This window comes from Nomascus leucogenys, chromosome 23, assembly GCF_006542625.1.
Source record: "Nomascus leucogenys isolate Asia chromosome 23, Asia_NLE_v1, whole genome shotgun sequence".
Classification (NCBI taxonomy): domain Eukaryota; kingdom Metazoa; phylum Chordata; class Mammalia; order Primates; family Hylobatidae; genus Nomascus; species Nomascus leucogenys.
The window spans coordinates 27,110,218-27,131,123 of NC_044403.1; the positions used below are offsets into that span (position 1 = coordinate 27,110,218).

The window sequence follows — 20,906 nt, forward strand, 5'->3', positions numbered from 1 at the left end:
CCATGCTTTTGCTCACACTGCTTCCATAGCTTAGAAGGTCTCTTTGACTTAATCCCCAAGAAAACTGCAAGTCCATCTTTCCAGACTGTGCTCAGGGACTCTGTATGGAGACCCCCTTCAGTCCCTGCCCTGAACAGATGTTATGTTCCCCTCCATTTGGGCCTTCTCTATCACTAGTACATTCTTTATTCTCTCTTGGCACACATAAAACCTTGTTGCACATGTTTGCCTACATTTAATTCTCCCCTTTCAAACTCAGCTTCTTGCAGGCAAGACCAGACCTTTGCCTTCTTAAATACTTGGTACAGGGCCTGACATTTATAAATAATCTCCATAAATGCATGATGGATGAATAAACTTTCTATAAACAAAGGCAGTGACTGTAGACATGGAAAGCAGAGTCCAAATTTGGGAGGTGGTTTTTAAAGCTATATCGAGGGAAGGCAAACTGTGGCCCGTGGGCCAAATCTAGCCACTTTATATATTGCTTTTGTAAATAAAGTTTTATTGGAACTCAGCCAAGCCCACTTGTTGGTGTGCTGTCTATAGCTGCTTTTACTGTATAATGGCAGAGTTGAGTCGCTGTGACAAAACCATATGGCCTGCAAATCCAAAAATGTTTATTACGATCTGGCCTTTTACTAAAAAAGCTTACCAACCCCTGAGTTAGATCAGTAGGATTAGTGACTGGCAGGAAAGGGTGAAGGGAGGAATTAAGACTTTTTTTTCTTGTATCTCCCCACCATGCCTAATCCAGAGCTTTGCTCCCAAGTGATGGCATTGACCAACAGGCCTGCAGGTACTTAGAAAGAAATACTGTGTATGTGACACAGGAGGAAAAGAGAGACTAAAAATTACCCCATATGGGAAAGAGACCCAAGGAAGAAAGGACAAGGGGCCGTAGCTGCAAGCCAGAAGGGACCTGAGCCCTGCTTATTCCTGCCGAAGCCCTCATGCTGTTCTCTCTCGCAGTCATCCAGTTTGGTTTCGTCACCCTCTTCGTGGCCTCCTTTCCCCTGGCACCTGTGTTTGCCCTCCTCAACAATGTCATTGAAGTGCGGCTCGATGCAAAGAAGTTTGTTACAGAGCTGAGACGGCCGGATGCTGTAAGAACCAAAGATATCGGTATGTGCCCCACTTAGAGGTCCCACCAGGCCCATCCTTCTGCCATTCTGTCCCCTCTGGCCACAGTCACACCACACCAGGATTCAAGAGGGCTGGGAAAGCCCCTCTTCCCTTTGGACCCCTCATCCTCATATCCTGAAGTGCAGGGACGCCTTCTGAGACCACGTTATCCACCCCTACTTGTGATCTGAGCTTCCAGACAGGGGGCTACCTAAGCCTTTCCAGAAAAGCCCATTCTGGGGGGGCCCAGCAAAGCTGCTCCGTAGTTCACCTGCAAAACATCACCTGTAGCTTCAGCGCTGTCATCACTGGGCCGAGGGTGGGCGTGAGCCAGATGCTCTCTTTTCTGTCTTGTAGGAATCTGGTTTGACATTCTCTCTGGAATTGGCAAGTTCTCTGTTATCAGCAACGTGAGTACTTACATTCATGACACACTCGCTCTGTGGGAAGGGCTTCCAGAGAAGCTGAAGTCTTCAAAGTGGGAAGCCGGCTCTTGCACCTCCCAGCCTTTTCCATTTGGAGCTTTATTGGTGACAGCGCTCTGGTTAACAGCTCACAAATGCCTTGTAACTCATCATGCTGTCGCTGAGGCTGTGTAGGTTTCTTTTTAATTTCACAAAGAGAAAGATAATTATCCATCAGAATACATACTTTGGCCCTGACGGTCAAAATCAGATCTTTCCTCGGAGCCAAGAATAATGAGGAAAGAATTCTATGTATCTGTGCATCTCTTTCCCTTCTTATTCCACTCCTGAGTTAAACAATACCTGGAGCATTGCCCAGGCTACAATCCCCAATTACGGTTCCTGCAGGTTGTCAGTGCAAAGTCTTAATTATCCCCGTGGACTCTGGCACTGCGTAGGTTAAGATAGGACATAGAAGAAGAAGGGTCCCACCTGTGGTGACCTCCTTAACTCGCTTGCCAGACGTGTCTACACTGCAGAGGAAATCCTGCTAGGCCCCAGCCAGCTCCTTTTCTGCTGTGTTCTATATGGACAGTGGCCAGGAAGGGCCTCCTGTCCCACCTCCCAGGAACGTGTCAGCCAGCTCAGTGCACACAAAGCCACAGCCCTTTTCCCTTGGGAGGCAAACAGTGATTTGACTCTGATCTGATTTCCTACCCAGATCACATAAAATGGCTGGAAGGTGTGAGGTGAGGCAGAGAAAGTCAGCCCACTGCATTTTGATGTTGCGATGTAGGAAGTGCACATCTCGAGGCTTAGAAATAAGGTGCAATTTGGGAAACAGATCAGTCCGCTACTTTGAAGTTGTGTCTGTTAGAACAGAGCCCTGAGTATTAATCACTTTGCATCTACAGTACGAAATGACGTGCAGTCTTACTTCCCTGGCCTCTTTAAGACTTGTTTACTTATCTGTCAAATGGGAGATAATAATAGTACCCACCAAATAAGATCATTTGGGAAATTAAATGGCATGATGAAAGGACATATAACAAGTGCCCAGTAAGTTGTAGCTATGATTATGATGTTATTCATTCTCAAATATGATTCGGGCCATTCACATTCACATACACATTTAGAGAACAATATCTGAACTACATTTTGGTAAAGGACTTTAATTGTTGGTGCAGGATGCAGTATAAACACCTGCCAAAAAGATTTAAGACTTCCTTTGCAGAAAGTACCTCCGGGTTCAAATATGCGATCATTTATTTGTCATTTGGTTTGCTCCATGGACATTTATAGAGCACTTAGACATGCCAGATGCTGTGTTGGGTGTGTGTGGCTCCATCTAGCAGGACCTGTTTCTTTCTCTACTGTGTCTCTGTTTTCTTAAGTAAAATGGATACAAGAATAACTTCTATTACATGACATGCTAAAAAGTGTTGAGAGATAATGGTCAAATTAAGCAAACTGTGGAATCATATTCTTGGTATTTCTGGCTTTCTGGTACCACTCAGGGGCAGATGTACATGGGCATTCCGTTTCCTTGCCCATTATACTTACGTAGTGCCCTCATCACTATAGGTAATTTTTTCAGGAAAGCATGCACCCTGTTTTGGCTTGCTCAACAGCTATGTCAGATATTTCAGAAGTGGTTTAATCCTCCCAGCACCAAATGGTCCAAACTGACTTAGCATCCTTTGCTGCAGTGGTTGATGTGTGCTCTTTTGACAGCCACTGTCTGGTGGATTTACTGTACTTACACACATCAAACATGGAAAAGGCATGTGACTCAGCCGCATGAGCTTAGGGACCTGAGCATGCTGCATGAGCTTCTGTGTCAGTCAGAGCAGCTCCTTCTGATGGAGAGCCTAAGAGCGGACAGTCCTTTTCAGCATCAATCCTGGCCACTCAGTGCTTATGGTTCTGTCCCTCAGGCTTTTGTCATTGCGATCACCTCCGACTTTATCCCCCGCCTGGTGTACCAGTACTCCTACAGTCACAATGGGACTCTGCATGGCTTTGTCAACCACACCCTCTCCTTTTTCAACGTCAGCCAGCTGAAGGAGGGGACGCGGCCAGAAAACTCACAGTTTGACCAGGAGGTTCAGTTCTGCAGGTAAAGTAATCATCAGGAGGAGGGCAGCAGAGGACCAGATGCAATAGATCCAAATAATTATGGGGATGACCTAGAATGACAGCCCTGCCCAACACGACGATGTTTTGGACAACATATATGGCGATTGTCCCATAAGATGATAGTACCATATTTTTACCATACATCTTCTGTATTTAGATATATTTAGGTACACAAATACTTACCACTATATTACTGCCTACAGTATTCAGTACACAGTAACATGCCGTACAAGTCTGTAGCCTGGGAGTAATAGACTATACCTTATAGCCTAGGTGTTGTAGGCTATATAGCATCTAGATTTGTATAAGCACGTTCTGTGATGTTTGCAAAGTCACCTAATGATGCACGTCTCAGAACATATCCCCATTGTTAGGCAACACATGACTGTACATCGTTCTCCTTTCCCTCTGTCTCCTGCTCTCTCTGCAGTTGTTATGAATCAATTGTTATAAGTCAGTTTGGATGACTCAAAAAATATTTATGGACTGCCTTTTTCTAGATACTATGGAGCAGACAAAGAGGCTTGTCCTCACCATCAAGGGGGCTATGGTCTGGTTGAGAAGAAAATAAACAGAACAGATACGAAATAGCAGGTTATTTGGTGAGCTTAAGTATGGACCATACATTGTGGGTGCTCAAAGGAGAGGGAGATTACTTGAGGGACTAGAATGGAAAGGGTGGGCCTCCTGGAGGGGCTGCTAGGTGTTGTAAGAGAGAAAAGAAAAGCATTCTAGGTGGGGAGTCATCATGGGCAAAGCCATGGGGTGGGGACAAATGTGGGTTGTTGGATAAAGACTTGGGGCTAGGCGATATGGTTAGCAAGGGGACACAGTAAAGGGATTAATAAAGGAAATACAGTAAATGTAGAAACTCCTACGACAGCATCAGCCAAAAGGTTGTTGAATTTGAGGAGATGGGATAAAGTACGTAACGGGAAGTCCTGAAATCTGACGGGAATTATAATGTGATGCAATAGAAAAACACTGGACTTGTTTAGTGTCAGGAAATCATCGCAAAATCAAGCTGAAGTGACTTTGAAGCATCCATCATTTTTGCTTCCTCTCTCTCAGTACCAGTGAGGATTACAGATTCATTAGGCAAATATTTTTGAGACCCTACTAAAGGCTTGGCATTGGTTATATAATAGGGAGCAAGAACTCGGGATGGAGCAGACAAGTAAGTAAACAAGGAATTAAAATTGAAATATAGCTTTAATGATTGACAGTAGGGCAACAGCAGAGAGCTAAGGGATCCCTGACGAGGGAGGCCCTGCACCTAACCCAGACTTAAGTGTTTAGGGGATGTTTCAAGGGAGTGAAACCTGAAGAATGAACAGTACCAGAATGGCCACAGAGACGATGACATTGAAACTCCTCTCTCATATGGCCACGTCAGCCTGGCTGGTAAGTGGAGTGGGGAGGGTGGTGGGCCATGGGGCAGCAAGGGGTGTGTCAGGTGGTGACGGAGGTTCCGCGAGAACACTGTGTTCCGGGGAGACAGGCTCAGGCGAGAGCGGTAAGCCATGAGAGAGGAGGCTGAAAGAAAAAATGAACTCCCTATTAAGGAGAGGATGCTGGGCCTGTTGAGGTGCGTGGAGTCTCTGTTAGGGCCACAGGATACCACTGCAGGGGTTTCAGAGGGCAGTGATGAGGTCAAGCTTTTTATTGGTGTTATGTGTCTGCTTACAGTGTGAAGACTATTGGGTTACACTGAGGGTTATGTTTAACATAAAGAGATGCCCTACTGTGAAATGTAGGTAGATGTTCAGAAAATAGGGTTAGCATGTGATCTAGACATAATATGTCAAATAGGTGTGCTCTGGGAGCTGCGTTTCCTAGATTGATAAGGGTTGTTGATGGAAATCTCTGCCTCATGTGAGTCCTATCCACTGCCTGCTGTGTGAACTTGTCTGGGTCACTCAGTCCTCTGGAGATTTAGAAAGCAGAGGCATAACCTCTATGGATGTCTTTGTAAGTCAGGAATTGAGATTCTTGAGATAATTCCATATACATATATATGTACATGGAAGAGAGAGAGAGAGAAGAAAGAGAGAGGGGAGGAGGAGGAGAAGGGACTATGATAGAGAAATATTTTGAGAAACAGAGATAACTCTTCAGCTACTCCTAGAGCCGGTTAAAACTGCTTCCGTGGTGGGAAACGTGGTTTGCCATGATTTTCTGGCAAATAGCGTTGGGAACTTGTTGACCCTTCTTATTCTTAGCTTTCAGTGACCTCTGGAGATAAATGTGGTCAAATAAAACTGAGGTCTCCGGCTCCAACCCAGCCTTGCCAGGGATAGAGGTATCTTAAAAATAGCAATAAAAGTTAGGACAAGTCTCCGGCTGCCCGTTTGAGATGCATTCCCAGCATTTTGGAGCGATGCTTGCCTCAGTCATCTGACTGCTCTGGCAGGGCTGCTCCGTAAACAGTCCTGTGACATCAATCTGCAGGCATGATTAGCAGCCATTTGACAGGGTCGAGGGGCTGCCACGTCCTGGAGGACGGATGTGGGCTTGACTTCTCAGCTCAGCTGGAAGGGAGCAGAGGTATCTTGTCTCAGAGCTCGAAGAGCCTATCTGGGCATTGTCGACCCAGTGGGTCTGCTTGGAGGTGTTTTTGAGCATCCAGCAGCAGCTTCTGTGGATGGCTTCTGCCAGGTTTTCCTGCAGGTCCTAAGGGCTTACATACCCCGTATCCTGAGAAAAGTCTTTGAGGAGGTGTGTTCCCTTCCAGCCCATGGCTGCCTCCCATCTGCTTCCCACCGAAACCGGAGGCTGTTAGCTTTTCTGGGTGCCGCCTTTCTTGATTCTTATCAACCACTGGATGACATGCTACTCATTAGTTCCTAATTGCCTGTACTATTTTCCTTTGTTAAGGACCAATTCCAGAAGGCAGTTTTAAGTAGCTCAGATGGTATGAAATATTGTATGTAGCTGTGTTCAGCATTAACATGACATGAATTTCCACTGGGGCTATTAAAATAGCCACTATTTGGAGTTGAGAAATGCATTTACTAGCTGATTCATTACATAACAAAAGCTCATTAAAAAGCTGTTACTGATCGTTGACTTCAGCGCCGTCCCTGCCCACAGTGATTTTGTTTTGTGATGAATTGTGGCAGATGTCACTGTCACTAGTCACCCTGCAAGTGAGGACAGGATGAGGACAGCTGAGCCTTGAGTCTCTCTCCTCTCTGCACCTCGGTTTTTTCATCTGTAAAAATGGGGACTTTGGAATAACAAATCTTCAAAGATTCTTTTCTTTTTTTTTTTTTTTACTTCCGGTTTAATGATATGTCATTTATTAATCTAGTTCTACAAAAATTCTAAACATTACAGGCAACCACTCCACCTCTATTTTGCCTCCACCCTAACCCCTGCCCAACCCCAGACATCCTTCCAACAGTAATAGGGTGATACTTACGGGTGAATGTTTTCTAGGCAATTTTCTAAGCATTAACATAGTATTAACTTGTAGAACTTTTAAGGTATTGTTTCATGGGTTTGTTTTATAATGAAAGATATTTTGAGTTAATGGAAATCTTATTTAAGTCATGTACAAACTCAATTCAATCATTGTGATTTTTCACAAAGTTAGAACAATCTAGACAAAACATTAACATAATTTTAAAGCTAAAACATAATGTTGATTTCTGTATCAGTTTCATTTATTATATGTATGTTCAAATTAACACTATAATTTTGCTCATGAAAGCTTCATATAAGAATGTACTTGAATCAACTCTGTATTGCCATTAATTACATTCATCTTTTACCATTTTGAACTTTTTAATTATAAAAGTAACTAATTTCGTAGACACATATTGTGTATGTATCTAAGAAGAAAAGGGTCACTTCTCAGCCCCCACGCAAGCTGTTCTATCCCAGAAGAAACCATTGTGTTCATTTTCTGCAGAAGCTCCGGAAATCATATTCACATAGATTGTCTTACTTACTTCTCACAGTGTCTTCCTTTAACATGCAAGGTATACACACAAGCAGACATACATGCACACACATCTATTATTCACTCCTGGCTGGGACTGAGACAGCTCCTCTGTGCTCAGTGCTGGGATACACATTTTGGGAGTTCCACTCTGTAGATCAGGGACCTAGGTTCAGAAATGTGGAATGACTTCCTTGGTCTCTTACAGGTAGTAACTGGCATAGCTGCTGCAGAAGCAGACTAGCTTTTTAGACAGGCTGGTTGTCTCATTATTGGAAGTCTCTCCTTATTAGAAAACTCAGGGGAACTCTCAAAGTTTATGTTAAGCCTCAAGGAAAATGAAGGACTGGAGGGGTGAGGGTGAGATCCAGGAATGTCCCTAAAATAATATGCCGGGGATAAAACTCTGCTTCTCTTTGGGCGCCACGGCTGGCAGCTGCAGGAGGCTGACCAGATGTGGGGGCTCACCCAGTGCTGGGGAACTCAGTGGGACTTTGGGAGACCCGAGCTCCCCAAGCCACGGGAACAGGTCTGTTGTGGAGCTGTCTGGCGGCCTCCACCCACCAGCCAGCACTTGCTCATTCCATGCTGTTTGTTTACCTGGACAGAGGTCCTGAGAGAAGCCCTGTGCGGCTGTGCCCTTGGCTGACTCCTGATTTGCACTAAAACTTGCAGCATTTAGTGCTTGCATGCTCAAAAATCCTCCTGGAAAGCTAGGAGGAACTGGAAGCCACGGTCTACGTGCTCTGTCCTCTTTTAACAGAAAAGGAGTATTCCATAAGTAACCTCCAGTAAAAAGAGAAAGAATAGTTGCTGTTTATTGGGTTCCTCTGATGGGCCAGATAGTGTGCGGAGCACCCGGCGTTGACCCTCTGTCTTCAGAACAACTCTGTGATGGAAAGTTCAGGCCCATTTTATAGATGAGAAAGCTGGGCATCAGAAGGTTAGGTAACTTGCAAGAGGACAGAGAACTATAGAGCTGGACAGGGCTTTCAACCCCTCACCTGCTGCCTCCAAAGCACAAACTGTTGCCGGTGCTAAGCACTGGGTTTAGAAACAAAACACTCAGCATCACGGTGGTGGAAATAATTAGGTTGATTAGCCACTCTCTTTGGTGAACACTTCTATTCTTAAAGCTAATTATCTCTTTGTTTAAGTAGTGTCTTCTAAGTTACTCAGTGAAACATTTGATTAGCCTGACTTCTTAGGGTAAAATTTAAAAACAATTGTGAAATCTGAACTTACATTGGAATGTAAACAACGAGTCATTTACCTGGTGGTAGAGGCTTAGGAGAATCAAGATTTTTCAAATTATGAGTCATGGTTCGTTAGTGAATTATTAAATCACTTTAGTGGGTCATGATCGGCATATTAAAGAATAGGGTGTGTTGGCCAGCGCGGGCGGATCAGGAGGTCAGGAGATCGAGACCATCCTGGCTAACACAGTGAAACCACGTCTCTACTAAAAATACAAAAAATTAGCCAGGTGTGGTGGCGGGCGCCTGTAGTCCCAGCTGAGGGACTGAGGCTGAGGCAGGAGAATGGCCTGGGAGGCGGAGGTTGCAGTGAGTCGAGATCACGTTACTGCACTCCAGCCTGGGTGACAGAGCGAGACTCCATCTCAAAAAAATAAAAAAGCATAGGGTGGGTTAGGATCGGACAGAGTAGAATAGGAAAATACTAGTGCATTCTAGTGCATTGCACACAGCAAAGTATGTTTTGTGTAATTTTTATTGCAGTCTGTGTATGTGCATGAATGTAAAATGTATTTCCCACTGTAGGTGATAGTTTTTATAAAGTTAGCTTTGGAAAGAAATGTGAACAGATGAATATTAAATTGCTCACTGTTCTTTTCTGTGGCATGGCTTACCATCAGTTCCTAACGGAACCACGCTTAGCCTATCTGCATCGAGCTATTTTCAAGTAGAGTTTTCTGAACAGATCTCTGTGTTAATCTTTCTGCAGATCCTCGATTAGGTGGATATGCTTGTTAAAACATGTTTTAGACACTGAGGGAGGACAAAGTGACATTTCTAAAAGCTGGGGTGAGTTAATAGCAGAGGTGGAACCAGAATTAGATTATTTATGGATTCTTTTCAGACTGGAAAAAAGAGGGGTGAGCAGTGGCTCGCATACTGAGGTCAGTGAGCAGCTGTTCCTGCAGAGATGGAGCTAGAGAACAAGAGAAATAGACTTTCATTGTAGCAGTAGGGATTGGGCTGAACCTGGGGGAGGATTTCCCCATGGTAAGGAGTGTGCGTGTGTGCACACATGTGCGTGTGTGTGGCACCCTCCTCTGGAGGTCTCTAGAAGAGTGAGATAAATTGGTGCTGCCATGGCGTCCTGTCTGGGGGCGATAGGAGGATAGGTGAGTCTGAGGTTTTTCCCACCCCAAGATGTTCTTATTCATTTATCCACGCTCTCCCTCTTTCCCATCAGCAAGGATAATCTGGAGCTGGCCATGTTTCTGTCCTCAGCTGAGGATGGTTATGATGAATCCCGTGGTGCTCTGCTGGGCTGCAGTTAGCTTTGCTTTTCATCCGGATGTCAAACCAAGCTTGCGGCAGCTGTGATCAGCTGTTGGGAGAGGGGGAGTCGGGCAGGGAGAGGGTAGCTCCTGGCCTCCTGCCAAACCCTAGTCCAGTCCCCAGTGTCCACCTCTCAGTTGTGTCTTTCTGTTGCTGACTCTATCACTGCGCCCTTTTCTATCTTTGTGTGTGCGTCTCTTTTCCTCTTCTCTCATCTCTCTTTAGACAATGGAAAACAAACTGGCTTTTGCATGGGCCTTTTAGAGCAGCTAATTCATTTATGGCAGGAGAAGGGACCAAAGAGCACCTACTTGTGAATGTCCCCTAAACTGTGGCCGTTGGTAAGATGCCCTGTGGTAATGGGAAGAAAGCCCAGATTCAGCCAGACTCGCATTCCTACCCTGACTCCACCTTTACTGGTCACGAGACTCTGGCCACACACTTCAACTTCTCCAAGCCTCAGTTTCCTCCTGTGTTATGCTGGGGTAACAATGCCTGCCTGAGGATGTTGTCATGAAGATGAAATGTGAAACCTTCCAGAAAAACCCTTTGCTCAGGGATTGACCAGGGCAGGGTCCCTATCACTGCTTGGTGGCCTGACACCACCCACCTCTTTCTCTGGCCCAGGACGAGCAAAGATTTGAATTCCATGGAGAAAACTGTTCCAGGAAGGGTCATAGTTCTGGTACCAGCCCCTTGTCATTTTTCCAGGCTTAGAAAAATGTGAGTCTGAGAAAATGAGCTAGTTTTCACATGAATCATTCTGGAATGGGGGTGAAAAGGCAAGGGTGAGGGAAAACCCAAGGCTTCTCTATGGGTCTGAGAAAGAGGCATGAGCTCACGTCAGGCGTTAACATTTTGTGGTTTAAACCATGCAGACAGATCAGGAAGATGATTGGCAAAACAGAATACTGATCAACTGTGATGCTTAATGACCCTCCCATCCCAAGTTCACTCAGCCTCCAGCTTGGTCTGGATCGGCCTTCTTTTTGGTTCAAGAATGTAGCCACGAAGCAAGGCCAGCCCCTCTAGTGGCCGTAGTCTTGAAGCATCTGGAAGGGGAAGAAGCCCAAGACTGCCTGCTGGTGTCTGCATCTTCCCCGACCCCCCCCCCCCCCGGCTGCAGAGCACCATTCAGGGTGTCTGGGTCTCCCCTACCCACACAGAGGCCACAGGCTAGTGGGAGGCCCAGGTGGACCCACTGGCCTGGACTACCCTCAGATGCCCTGGGCTCCTTTGGGAGTTGGTGCCTGACACCAAAGTAAGCTTTGGGAGCTGTTGGAAAGGGTAGTAGAAGCGTCTTTTTAGGACATTTCTAGGCTGACATTGGCTCTTTTGGACTTTAGTCCTTTTTGGAAATTTGTTGGTTAGGCCATAGATTCCCCCGACTTCCCCCTATTTCCCAAGTCAACACCAAGGGCATACATGCCTGATGCTCTAGCCAGCCCTTGAGGTTTCACCCAGAGAAGGACCACCCTGTTCTCCATCCGCTCCCGATCTTAACACCACATTTCTCTTTTTGGGCAGGTTTAAGGATTACCGAGAGCCGCCATGGGCCCCGAACCCTTATGAGTTTTCGAAACAGTACTGGTTTGTTCTGTCTGCCCGTCTGGCTTTTGTCATAATCTTCCAGGTGAGTTGCTGGGATAGGGAATAGCCCATTAGAATCTGGGCTGCAGGAGCAAGGACACTGCACTCATTGCACCTACTGCCAGGTTCCCGTGGTACTCCTCTGTGACATAAGAAAGCTTCAAGTGTGGCAGGTAGAAGTGAGGGCTCCATTCCTGAGTGAAGCAGGAAGACTCTTGAGAGGGCTTTCTTTAACGGGTGGACTTTGCAGACAGAGAATAAAACACAGTGTAAGGTTACAAGACAGATGTGGCGTGAGTTGCAGGGCAGAGAGAGATTCCTGTTTAAACCTAAGGCAAAGAAAGGAAAAGGGCCATTGAAACCAGAGTCCCAGCCTGGGGCAGACAAACAGCCCCGTCTCATCTCTGCAGCCATGAAAGAGCTCAGGTTTGGAACCTTTCTTCTTGCACTCTGGGCTCCCTCCTTTGTTAGTGTTGTTTTAGCCACTGAGACATCTGGTGAGAAGGGCCCCCAGAGCCATCGAGCCATCCCTGAATGAATAGCAAACTCGAGCCCGGTGATTCCTATCTGGGACAATAGCCACAGCTCCAATTGCATTGCTGAGATTCTCTGAGCTCGAGGGCCCCCAATTCCCACTCTGGGTGCCCCGGGTCTTCAAGCAGGGCTGGAGAATGAGCCCAGATCCTTTTCTCTTCGGCTGCCTCAGGCTTTTGTATTCCCTGAAGGCAGATCTCTGGGGGGCTCTAAAGTATCCTGCCCCCAGACCCCAGCCCAGAAAGTGGAGAAGCCCATCGGCTAGTCTTTCACCTAAAGAAGACAGCCATTCTTCCTCTGGAGAGATGGTGGCGAGATGGAGGCGATATGTTTGAATGATTGCTCAGACATCCCCTGCTGCCCCACCCCCAGGAGTCTCCTCACTTTCCCGTATGTCACATGTCACATTTCACTCACACCGGAAGGAGTGGATTCAGTGGAAGAGTGTGTCACTTGGTGAAGCAGCTCCCAAGCACCCAAGATGCCCAGGAGCCTCTGGAAGCAGCAGTTGGTCCCCAGCGTCTTCCCCTGAACCCCTAAGAACATGTAGGGTTCAAGGGTTCAGTCCCAGTCTCAGGGGAAAAGGCATGTGAGCATGTAACTGGCAGCCAGAGAAGAGTATCACAGTGGGAGGAGTGTGTTGGGTAAAGCTGGGTGAAGTGTGGCTTGGGGAAATGGATGGGAATCAGATGCATTCATTGAGCCATGCCAGGTGTTGTCCTGTACTCATTCACTGAGACAGTAAGTGCTCTGGGGAAAAGGTAGTCCTGGCCGACTGTGTGCACCAGCAAAGGGATGTGGCTTAGCAGCCAGAAGGAAGACCACTGCAAGTGTGTGTCAAAAGCCTAGACCCAATCGAGGCAAGCTGGACGCAGGGGTTCCCAGACAGGCAGGGTTAGCCGAGGTGGCTGCAGTGTAAGGTGAATGTCAGCAGCGGGTGGGGTCAGCAAAGGCCCAAAGTCAATGCAAAAACCTCAAATCTGTCTCTCGTTTAGAGGATAGAGAGAGCCAGGTGGAGGGAGGAGAGGAGCAAGTGGCACAGTGACAGCCCAGGAGAAGCCACTGGGCTTTGTGGCCACTTGCTAGAAAGCCACTTTCCGTTTTCTAAAGCAGGGAGGGCCTGGAGGCTTAGAGGCCAAGAAGCAAGAACTGGACACATGGGAACACTCTGAGGATGGTGTGGGGGCACAAGTCCTGGGGAAGGGAAGAAGCAGTAGCTACTACTGACGGAGTCCTGCTCTGTGCCAGGCACGGCCACAGATGCTCCACATGTAATTAACCCATTTCATCCTGACAACCACTCCAGGGTAGGCAGTGTTACCGCTCCATTTTATGGGTGAGGACACCGAGGTGGAGTTATGCTTATTGGTTGCAATCACTGGGCTGGTAAGTTGCAAAAGCCAGGATTGACACGGAGGCATTCTGCTCCAGGGCCACCACCTGCCCAGGCCAGGCCTCTCCAACTCAGCCCCTCTCTCCTTGGCTTTTTGCAGAACCTCGTGATGTTCCTGAGCGTCCTCGTGGACTGGATGATTCCAGACATCCCCACGGACATCAGCGACCAGATCAAGAAAGAGAAGAGCTTATTAGTGGACTTCTTCCTGAAAGAGGAGCACGAGAAGCTCAAGCTGATGGATGAGCCTGTCCTGAGGAGCCCAGGAGGTGGGGATCGAAGCAGGAGCCGGGCAGCCAGCTCAGCACCTTCGAGCCAAAGCCAGCCGGGCAGCATGATGTCGTCAGGCTCTCAGCACACCAACGTGTGAGCAGTTCCGCCTGCAGCAGAGGAGGGCACGGCAGCAGAGACACGCACGTGCACGTAAGCATGTTCCTGCACCCACATGGCGTGCTGTCTGTCTGCAGGGGCCTGGCTTGATGGGGTCTTGAAGAGGGAGTATGTGTAAAAAGAAAGAGCCTGAGAGAAGAGTGTAGGAAGGAAGATAAATGATGCTACATCTCAGAAACTTCAAGCTTAAGCTTCTTTTAGGTCCCCTTTTAAGCTGCATCCTTTTGAGGGATTGGAACCCCGTTGGGGTCTCTCCACCCCAGAGTTCTCAGGCACCGCGAGCATTCCCATGTGCCCTGGGGCACCCTCTTGTACTTCACCATCGTTTCTGACTTTGGCCAGCTGTAAGAGAAATGCAGTCAGGAGCACAGCATCCCCTACCTATCACTACAAGAAAACTGAGTCACTTGGAATGGGGCTGCCACAGTCTCAGCAGATGCAAATTAAGTTACAGGGCTGAACCTGATAGTAAGGTGCAAAGGTCCAAACCTGGGCTTGTCTCCACTTCACGTCACAAAAACGTTTGGAGCTAAATGCAGATAACCATTATTTTATGAAAGTTCAGATTTAAAATAATAAATGGACACATTCTTTATAAAGATGCACCTGTTGTCTTTGGTGCCTTGTCTCTCTCTCCCTTTCCTTTCTTCCTTCCCTCCCTCCCCCTTTCCTTTCCTTTCCTCTCCTCTCCTCCCCTCCCCCCTCCCCTCCCCTTGCCTCCCCTCCCCTCTGGATATTTATTGAGCTTCTGCTATGTGCCAGGGCATTGTTCTCAGGCTGGAGATAGAGCAGAAGATAAAGGAGACAAAGTCTCTGCCTCCTGAAGCTCACATCCTGGGGAAAGACAGACAGTAAGCTAAATGTACAGTTTTGGTTAGTAATAAGTGCTATGGAGAAATGTTAGGTAAGACAAGTAGACAGGAAGTGTGAAGGCACAGGAGGTAAGGGGTTTACCATTCTAAACACAAATGAATGACAAACCCCGACGGTGAAGAGGTTACATCTTGCAATACTAACATAATCAATTGGTAGCAGCTTCCCAGAGTGCTGTGCTGAGATCATGATGTAAAGTTGGAAGCACGGGCCAAACATCACTCATCATTGCCGTTCATACACCTCAGGCCCACCTGCTGCCCAGAAATCTGTTGCACAATCGCTTCATCCTAGTTCCTTGCAGGTCAGCCTGACTAGAGTCCAACGGAATGCCTGAGTGGAAGCTGCAGGGGGGATGGTACTCCAGAGGAAAAATGAGAGCTATGGTTCTGCTGTTTGAGCACACCTGGCAATGTGCGGGACTGTAGGTGCTGGCTGGTCACCAGTGCTGCCCGCCACGTTTCTGGTTTCCTCCTAGGAAGACTGCCAACCCTTGCTCAGGAAAGCGGCTTCTTTTGTGGGGCTAATAGGACATAGATACAGCTCTTAGTGAGAGCAGTAGGCTAATGTGTACCAGGCCACTCCTGTACCGGAAATCTACAACCAGTTTTAATTTCCTCAAAAAAAATTTTTTTTTTTAAGACGGAGTTTCACTCTTCTTGTCCAGGCTGGAGCGCAACAGTGCAATCTCGGCTCACCGCAACCTCCGCCTCCCAGATTCAAGCGATTCTCCTGCCTCAGCCTCCTGAGTAGCATGCGTCACCATGCCTGGTTAATTTGGTATTTTTAGTAGAGACGGGTTTCTCCATGTTGGTCAGGCTGGTCTCTAACTCCCGACCTCAGGTGATCTGACCGCCTTGGCCTCCCAAAGTGCTGGGATTACAGGTGTGAGCCACTGTAGCCAGCCTCTCACATCTTAATATGCAAACTTACCACTTGAGCTGAGGTTCAAACTACAGCAGTATGGAACATTGCATCATTTGACAATAGGCTTTACCTGATTTGGGGAGAGTGCAGTGACCAGTGGGAGGAAGATGTTATTGCGAGGAGCATTGATGACATGGAGATGCCAGGCCCATCAAAGGAAGCAATCCCCAGGGATGACTGCCAGTGTGGGTGGTGTTGATATTTGCAGGAAGCAGTGTCAGTCCATGGTCAAGGTCAAGGGCTGCCTCCACCACCAAGACACCCACTTGGTTCCAACCGTGCTATCTCCAGGCCCATTGGCTGCTCATGGCTGGTTCAGGACCCACCTGTTTTTCTTCCTTTTTTAAATTAAAAGAAACATTTTTGTGTCATCATAAAGGTTAAGCTTGCATACCAAGAAATGCTCAGATAGTCCAACAAACAATGAAGCAAATAAAATCACCCACAATCCCCAAATCTATAATGGGCATTGGCACTTGCTGTGTCTTAGAGACTCTCATTCCCCCTCACACACATCTAATTTCTTTCAATCACAATTATGCTATTTTAAAGCATAAAAGTATCTGAGACAAGTCTCAATCAATTTGGAAGTTTATTTTGCCAAGATGAAGGACATCCCCAGAAGGAAAGAACACGGAATCACAGAAGGTCTGTGGTCTGTGCCTTTTTCTGAAGATGAAGTTGAGGGCTTCAATATTTAAAGGGAAAAAGTGGGCTGGGGGTGGGTAAGAGGGAGGGTGTGATCTCATTACCGAATCCACATGTTACAAGAGAAAAGGAGGAGGTAGGAGAACAGCCGATTGTGTGTTTTTCTGGTGCTCAGTAAATCGGCATTTTACGTAAGGTGAACATAGAGTAGCTTCCTGTGGAACTACCTAGCCTTTTCTGTGTAGCTCTCTGCTTAGGAACAAAAGGAAAGACAGTTTCTTGCGTGACTCAGCTTTCAGCTTCATCTTTTCCTTTTTGCAGATTGCTTTGGGGTCCTGAGTTTTTATTTTCCTTTCATGCTATAAATGCTGTCTTTTCATCTTTTTTCACTACGTGTGTCTCATCAGTCGTTTTATTCCAATAAACATAGATTCATTCAAAAATGTGTACTGAGGCTGGGCGCGGTGGCTCACGCCTGTAATCCCAGCACTTTGGGAGGCCGAGGTGGGTGGATCACGAGGTCAAGAGATCGAGACCATCGTGGCTAACACAGTGAAACCCCGTCTCTACTAAAAATACAAAAAGTTAGCCGAGCATGGTGGCAGGCACCTGTAGTCCCAGCTACTGGGGAGGCTGAGGCAGGAGAATGGCGTGAATCCAGGAGGTGGAGCTTGTAGTGAGCCGAGATCGCGCCACTGCACTCCAGCCTGGGGGACAGAGCGAGACTCCATCTCAAAAAAAAAAAAAAAAAAAAAAAAAACAAAAAAGTGTGTACTGAGCCCCATACTATGTGTCAGCCTCTGGGAGGCGCCTTGGATATATCACCCAACAAAACACAGATTCCTGCCCTCCGGAGCTTATGCCCTGTGTGTGGGTCAGAGAGGCAGAGCAACAGTGAGATAAACTATTAATACGCAGTGGGTCAGAAGATGATCGCTGCTGTGCAAAAGGAAAAAGAAGAGCAAGGTAAGGGTGTTGGGAGTGAGGGTACGGGCTCTCTGGCTGCCACCTGCAGGAACCTCCAGGTGTTCTGCTATCTGGCAGCTCTGGAACCCACTCATTTTTGTTTTTTTGGAAGCTTCATCAGTAGGCAGGATTGGTTAAATCACTGGCCATCCTTGAGCAACTTAACCTACAGCCCCTCTACCCTCTCCACATGCTGGGGGTGGGGCTGAAAGTCTCAACCCTCTAATGCTGCCTCCGTCTTTCTGGTGACCAGCCCCATCCTGAAGCTACCCAGGGTCTGCCAGCCATCAACTCATTAGCATACAAAATGACACTTCACTTTGGGATTCCACTGATTTTAGGAGTTACATGTCAAGAAACAAGGATGAAGACCAAATGTGTACTTCACTATATCACAGACCATAGACAGATTTACACTCGGGAGGGATTCAACTTTCTTCTCCTTTTCCACTAGAAGGAATATAGGAATTTTGTAATTTGCCCCCATCCCCAGGCCCAAAGTCTCAGTAGCACTCATGTTACTAGCCAGACCACCAGACGTGCTTGCTTTACTGCAGCAGCGGTAGGGGTTTAAGCTAAGTAAAGAGAACTTTCCAACGGACCTCCTAACCTGGGTGAAGACATGGTAGGTGCACTTTCAATTTAAAAATAAAGCAAGGGCGTGGGCAAGGACTTCATGTCTAAAACACCAAAAGCAATGGCAACAAAAGCCAAAATTGACAAATGGGATCTAATTAAACTAAAGAGCTTCTGCACAGCAAAAGAAACTACCATCAGAGTGAACAGGCAACCTACAGAATGGGAGAAAATTTTTGCAACCTACTCATCTGACAAAGGGCTAATATCCAGAATCTACAATGAACTCAAACAAATTTACAAGAAAAAAACAAACAACCCCATCAAAAAGTGGGCAAAGGACATGAACAGACACTTCTCAAAACAAGACATTTATGCAGCCAAAAAAACACATGAAGAAATGCTCATCATCACTGGCCATCAGAGAAATGCAAATCAAAACCACAGTGAGATACCATCTCACACCAGTTAGAATGGCCATCATTAAAAAGTCAGGAAACAACAGGTGCTGGAGAGGATACCGAGAAATAGGAACACTTTTACACTGTTGGTGGGACTGTAAACTAGTTCAACCATTGTGGAAGTCAGTGTGGCGATTCCTCAGGGATCCAGAACTAGAAATACCATTTGACCCAGCCATCCCATTACTGGGTATATACCCAAAGGACTATAAATCATGCTGCTATAAAGACACATGCACACGTATGTTTATCGCGGCACTATTCACAATAGCAAAGACTTGGAACCAACCCAGATGTCCAACAACGATAGACTGGATTAAGAAAATGTGGCACATATACACCATGGAATACTATGTAGCCATAAAAAATGATGAATTCATGCCCTTTGTAGGGACATGGATAGTAAACTATCACAAGGACAAAAAAACCAAACACCGTGTGTTCTCACTCATAGGTGGGAATTGAACAATGAGAACACATGGACACAGGAAGGGGAACATCACACTCCGGGGACTGTTGTGGGGTGGGGGGAGGGGGGAGGGACAGCATTAGGAGATATACCTAATGCTAAATGACGAGTTAATGGGTGCAGCAAAACAACATGGCACGTGGATACATATGTAACAAACCTGCACATTGTGCACATGTACCCTAAAACCTAAAGTATAATAATAAAAAAATAAAAAATAAAAAAATAAAAATAAAAATAAAGCAAACAATGAAGATTCCTTCCCTGAGCTCTTTAAGCAAATAATGAAAATTTTTTATTCCATTGTGACATGCAAAAAAAAAAAATTGTGAGCAAAAATCTGAAACACTGAAGAAAGAAAAAGAAATTGCTCATTATCCAATTCCTCTTTTCTAGAAATAATAGTAGTTAATATTTCAGTTTAATTGTGTTCCTATGGTATATGTACAATAACATTCATTGATTTGTAACAGCATTTATTTTGTTTAATTATAAAAGTGATCCATGCTCATTGAAGACTCAGAAAATGCAAGAAATAAAATGTCAATTAAAAAGTTTAAATGACCTGAATTGTACCTCCAAGAACTAATTTGCAATCAGTCTTTTTTTCCATTCACTTATTTTCATGTACAATTGCAATCACTCCACACACACTAACTGCTAGACTTAGTTAACAGAGAGACGTCTACCAGCCCCAGGTAGACATTATTATGAAGGGTTGTCTCACTGAGTGATTTCACCATTCTTTTCTTATGAAAAACAAAAATAAATGAAATCAACTTGATGGTTGATTCAAATAAATAATCTTAAGGGTATTTTCTTCATGTGCTCTTTGTGAAAAAGAATAGTATAAAGTAAGAGATGAGACTTTCCTTCACATGCTCTCCTTCACAGCCCTTCCAAATCCAAAGGGTCTACTATATCCTACTTGTGATAATGGCATTATTCTATCCTCAAGAAAGCTTTTAAAGATGCAGAAAATTGCCACTACATCTCTGCTCAATAAAATGGCCTAATTTTGCTTTTCAGTAAGAGAAATAGGAGTCTTTTGTTTTGCTAATCTTCCCAGCACAATATTCTAACCTTGCAAGTAGATTAGTCATTGTTAAGAAAAATAGAAAGGGAATGTGCCAGTTGCTCTTCTGAGTGGTCATAAATTGTAGTAGGACATTCTGATAGAGGCAGGAGGAAGATAAGGGGGAGGGTGCCCGGAGAATCTTCCACCAGCCTGCACTGGGAGGAGGGGGTGGAGACTCAGGAAGTTTGAGCAGTTTGCAGAGGGGAGGAGCCTAGCCTCTCCGGTTCCTGGGTGGTGACCTGGGATTCAATCTGCGAGATGGGGGTCTGTTAACAGGAACTCCTCTCACTTTGCTGAGAGATTCTTTCCTTTTCACCCAATAAACCCTGCCCTACTCACCCTACAATGTGTCCATGTGCCTAAATTATCCCGGGCATGTGACAAGAACCGGCTTTTTTTCTACAACAATTCCAGCAGGCTGTGGAAAGCATTTCCTGGAGCAAGGAAAAGAATGAGATGGGAAACCAAGGGATGAATCTTTGCACCATGGCTTATTTGAAATATATAGCCATGCAGGGTTTGTGGTTAAAAATGAATTAGGAAAACTCTTTGCTCTTTTTATATTGTCATATCCATCCCTTAGTTCACTTGAGTACACCTTCAGGTTGAAAAAAATTAACAAGGTAGTGTTAAAGATATCACCAAAGTCCCTCAGGACTTAGGTACTCATTCCCCCAGCTGGTGATGGTCACAGGCGCATCACTCTGGAATTGCCTCAAATGTAAGGGAACTGCCCAGGCCATGGTCACTGTCCCACTCTGGGGCAGCCCACATCCAGTGACTCATCACTGCAGGGGGGTAAGGCCCACCTTGCCTTGATTCTAACTCTAAATATTACTCCAGCTCCAGAGCTTTCTGT

At 46.0% G+C, this 20,906-nt stretch overlaps 1 protein-coding gene across 1 annotated transcript in view; it reads left to right on the plus strand.

Moving 5' to 3' along the window:
• Window positions 1-14,643, plus strand: part of ANO2 (anoctamin 2) — a 376,891-nt gene extending 362,248 nt beyond the window's left edge. The window contains exons 21-25 of the mRNA XM_030804747.1: window positions 973-1,125; window positions 1,483-1,535; window positions 3,467-3,648; window positions 11,670-11,775; window positions 13,760-14,643. Of these exons, the coding sequence (XP_030660607.1) occupies window positions 973-1,125; window positions 1,483-1,535; window positions 3,467-3,648; window positions 11,670-11,775; window positions 13,760-14,029 (764 nt within the window). The 3' untranslated portion in view covers window positions 14,030-14,643. The remainder of the gene's footprint in view (window positions 1-972; window positions 1,126-1,482; window positions 1,536-3,466; window positions 3,649-11,669; window positions 11,776-13,759) is intronic.
• The last annotated feature ends 6,263 nt before the right edge of the window (window positions 14,644-20,906 follow it).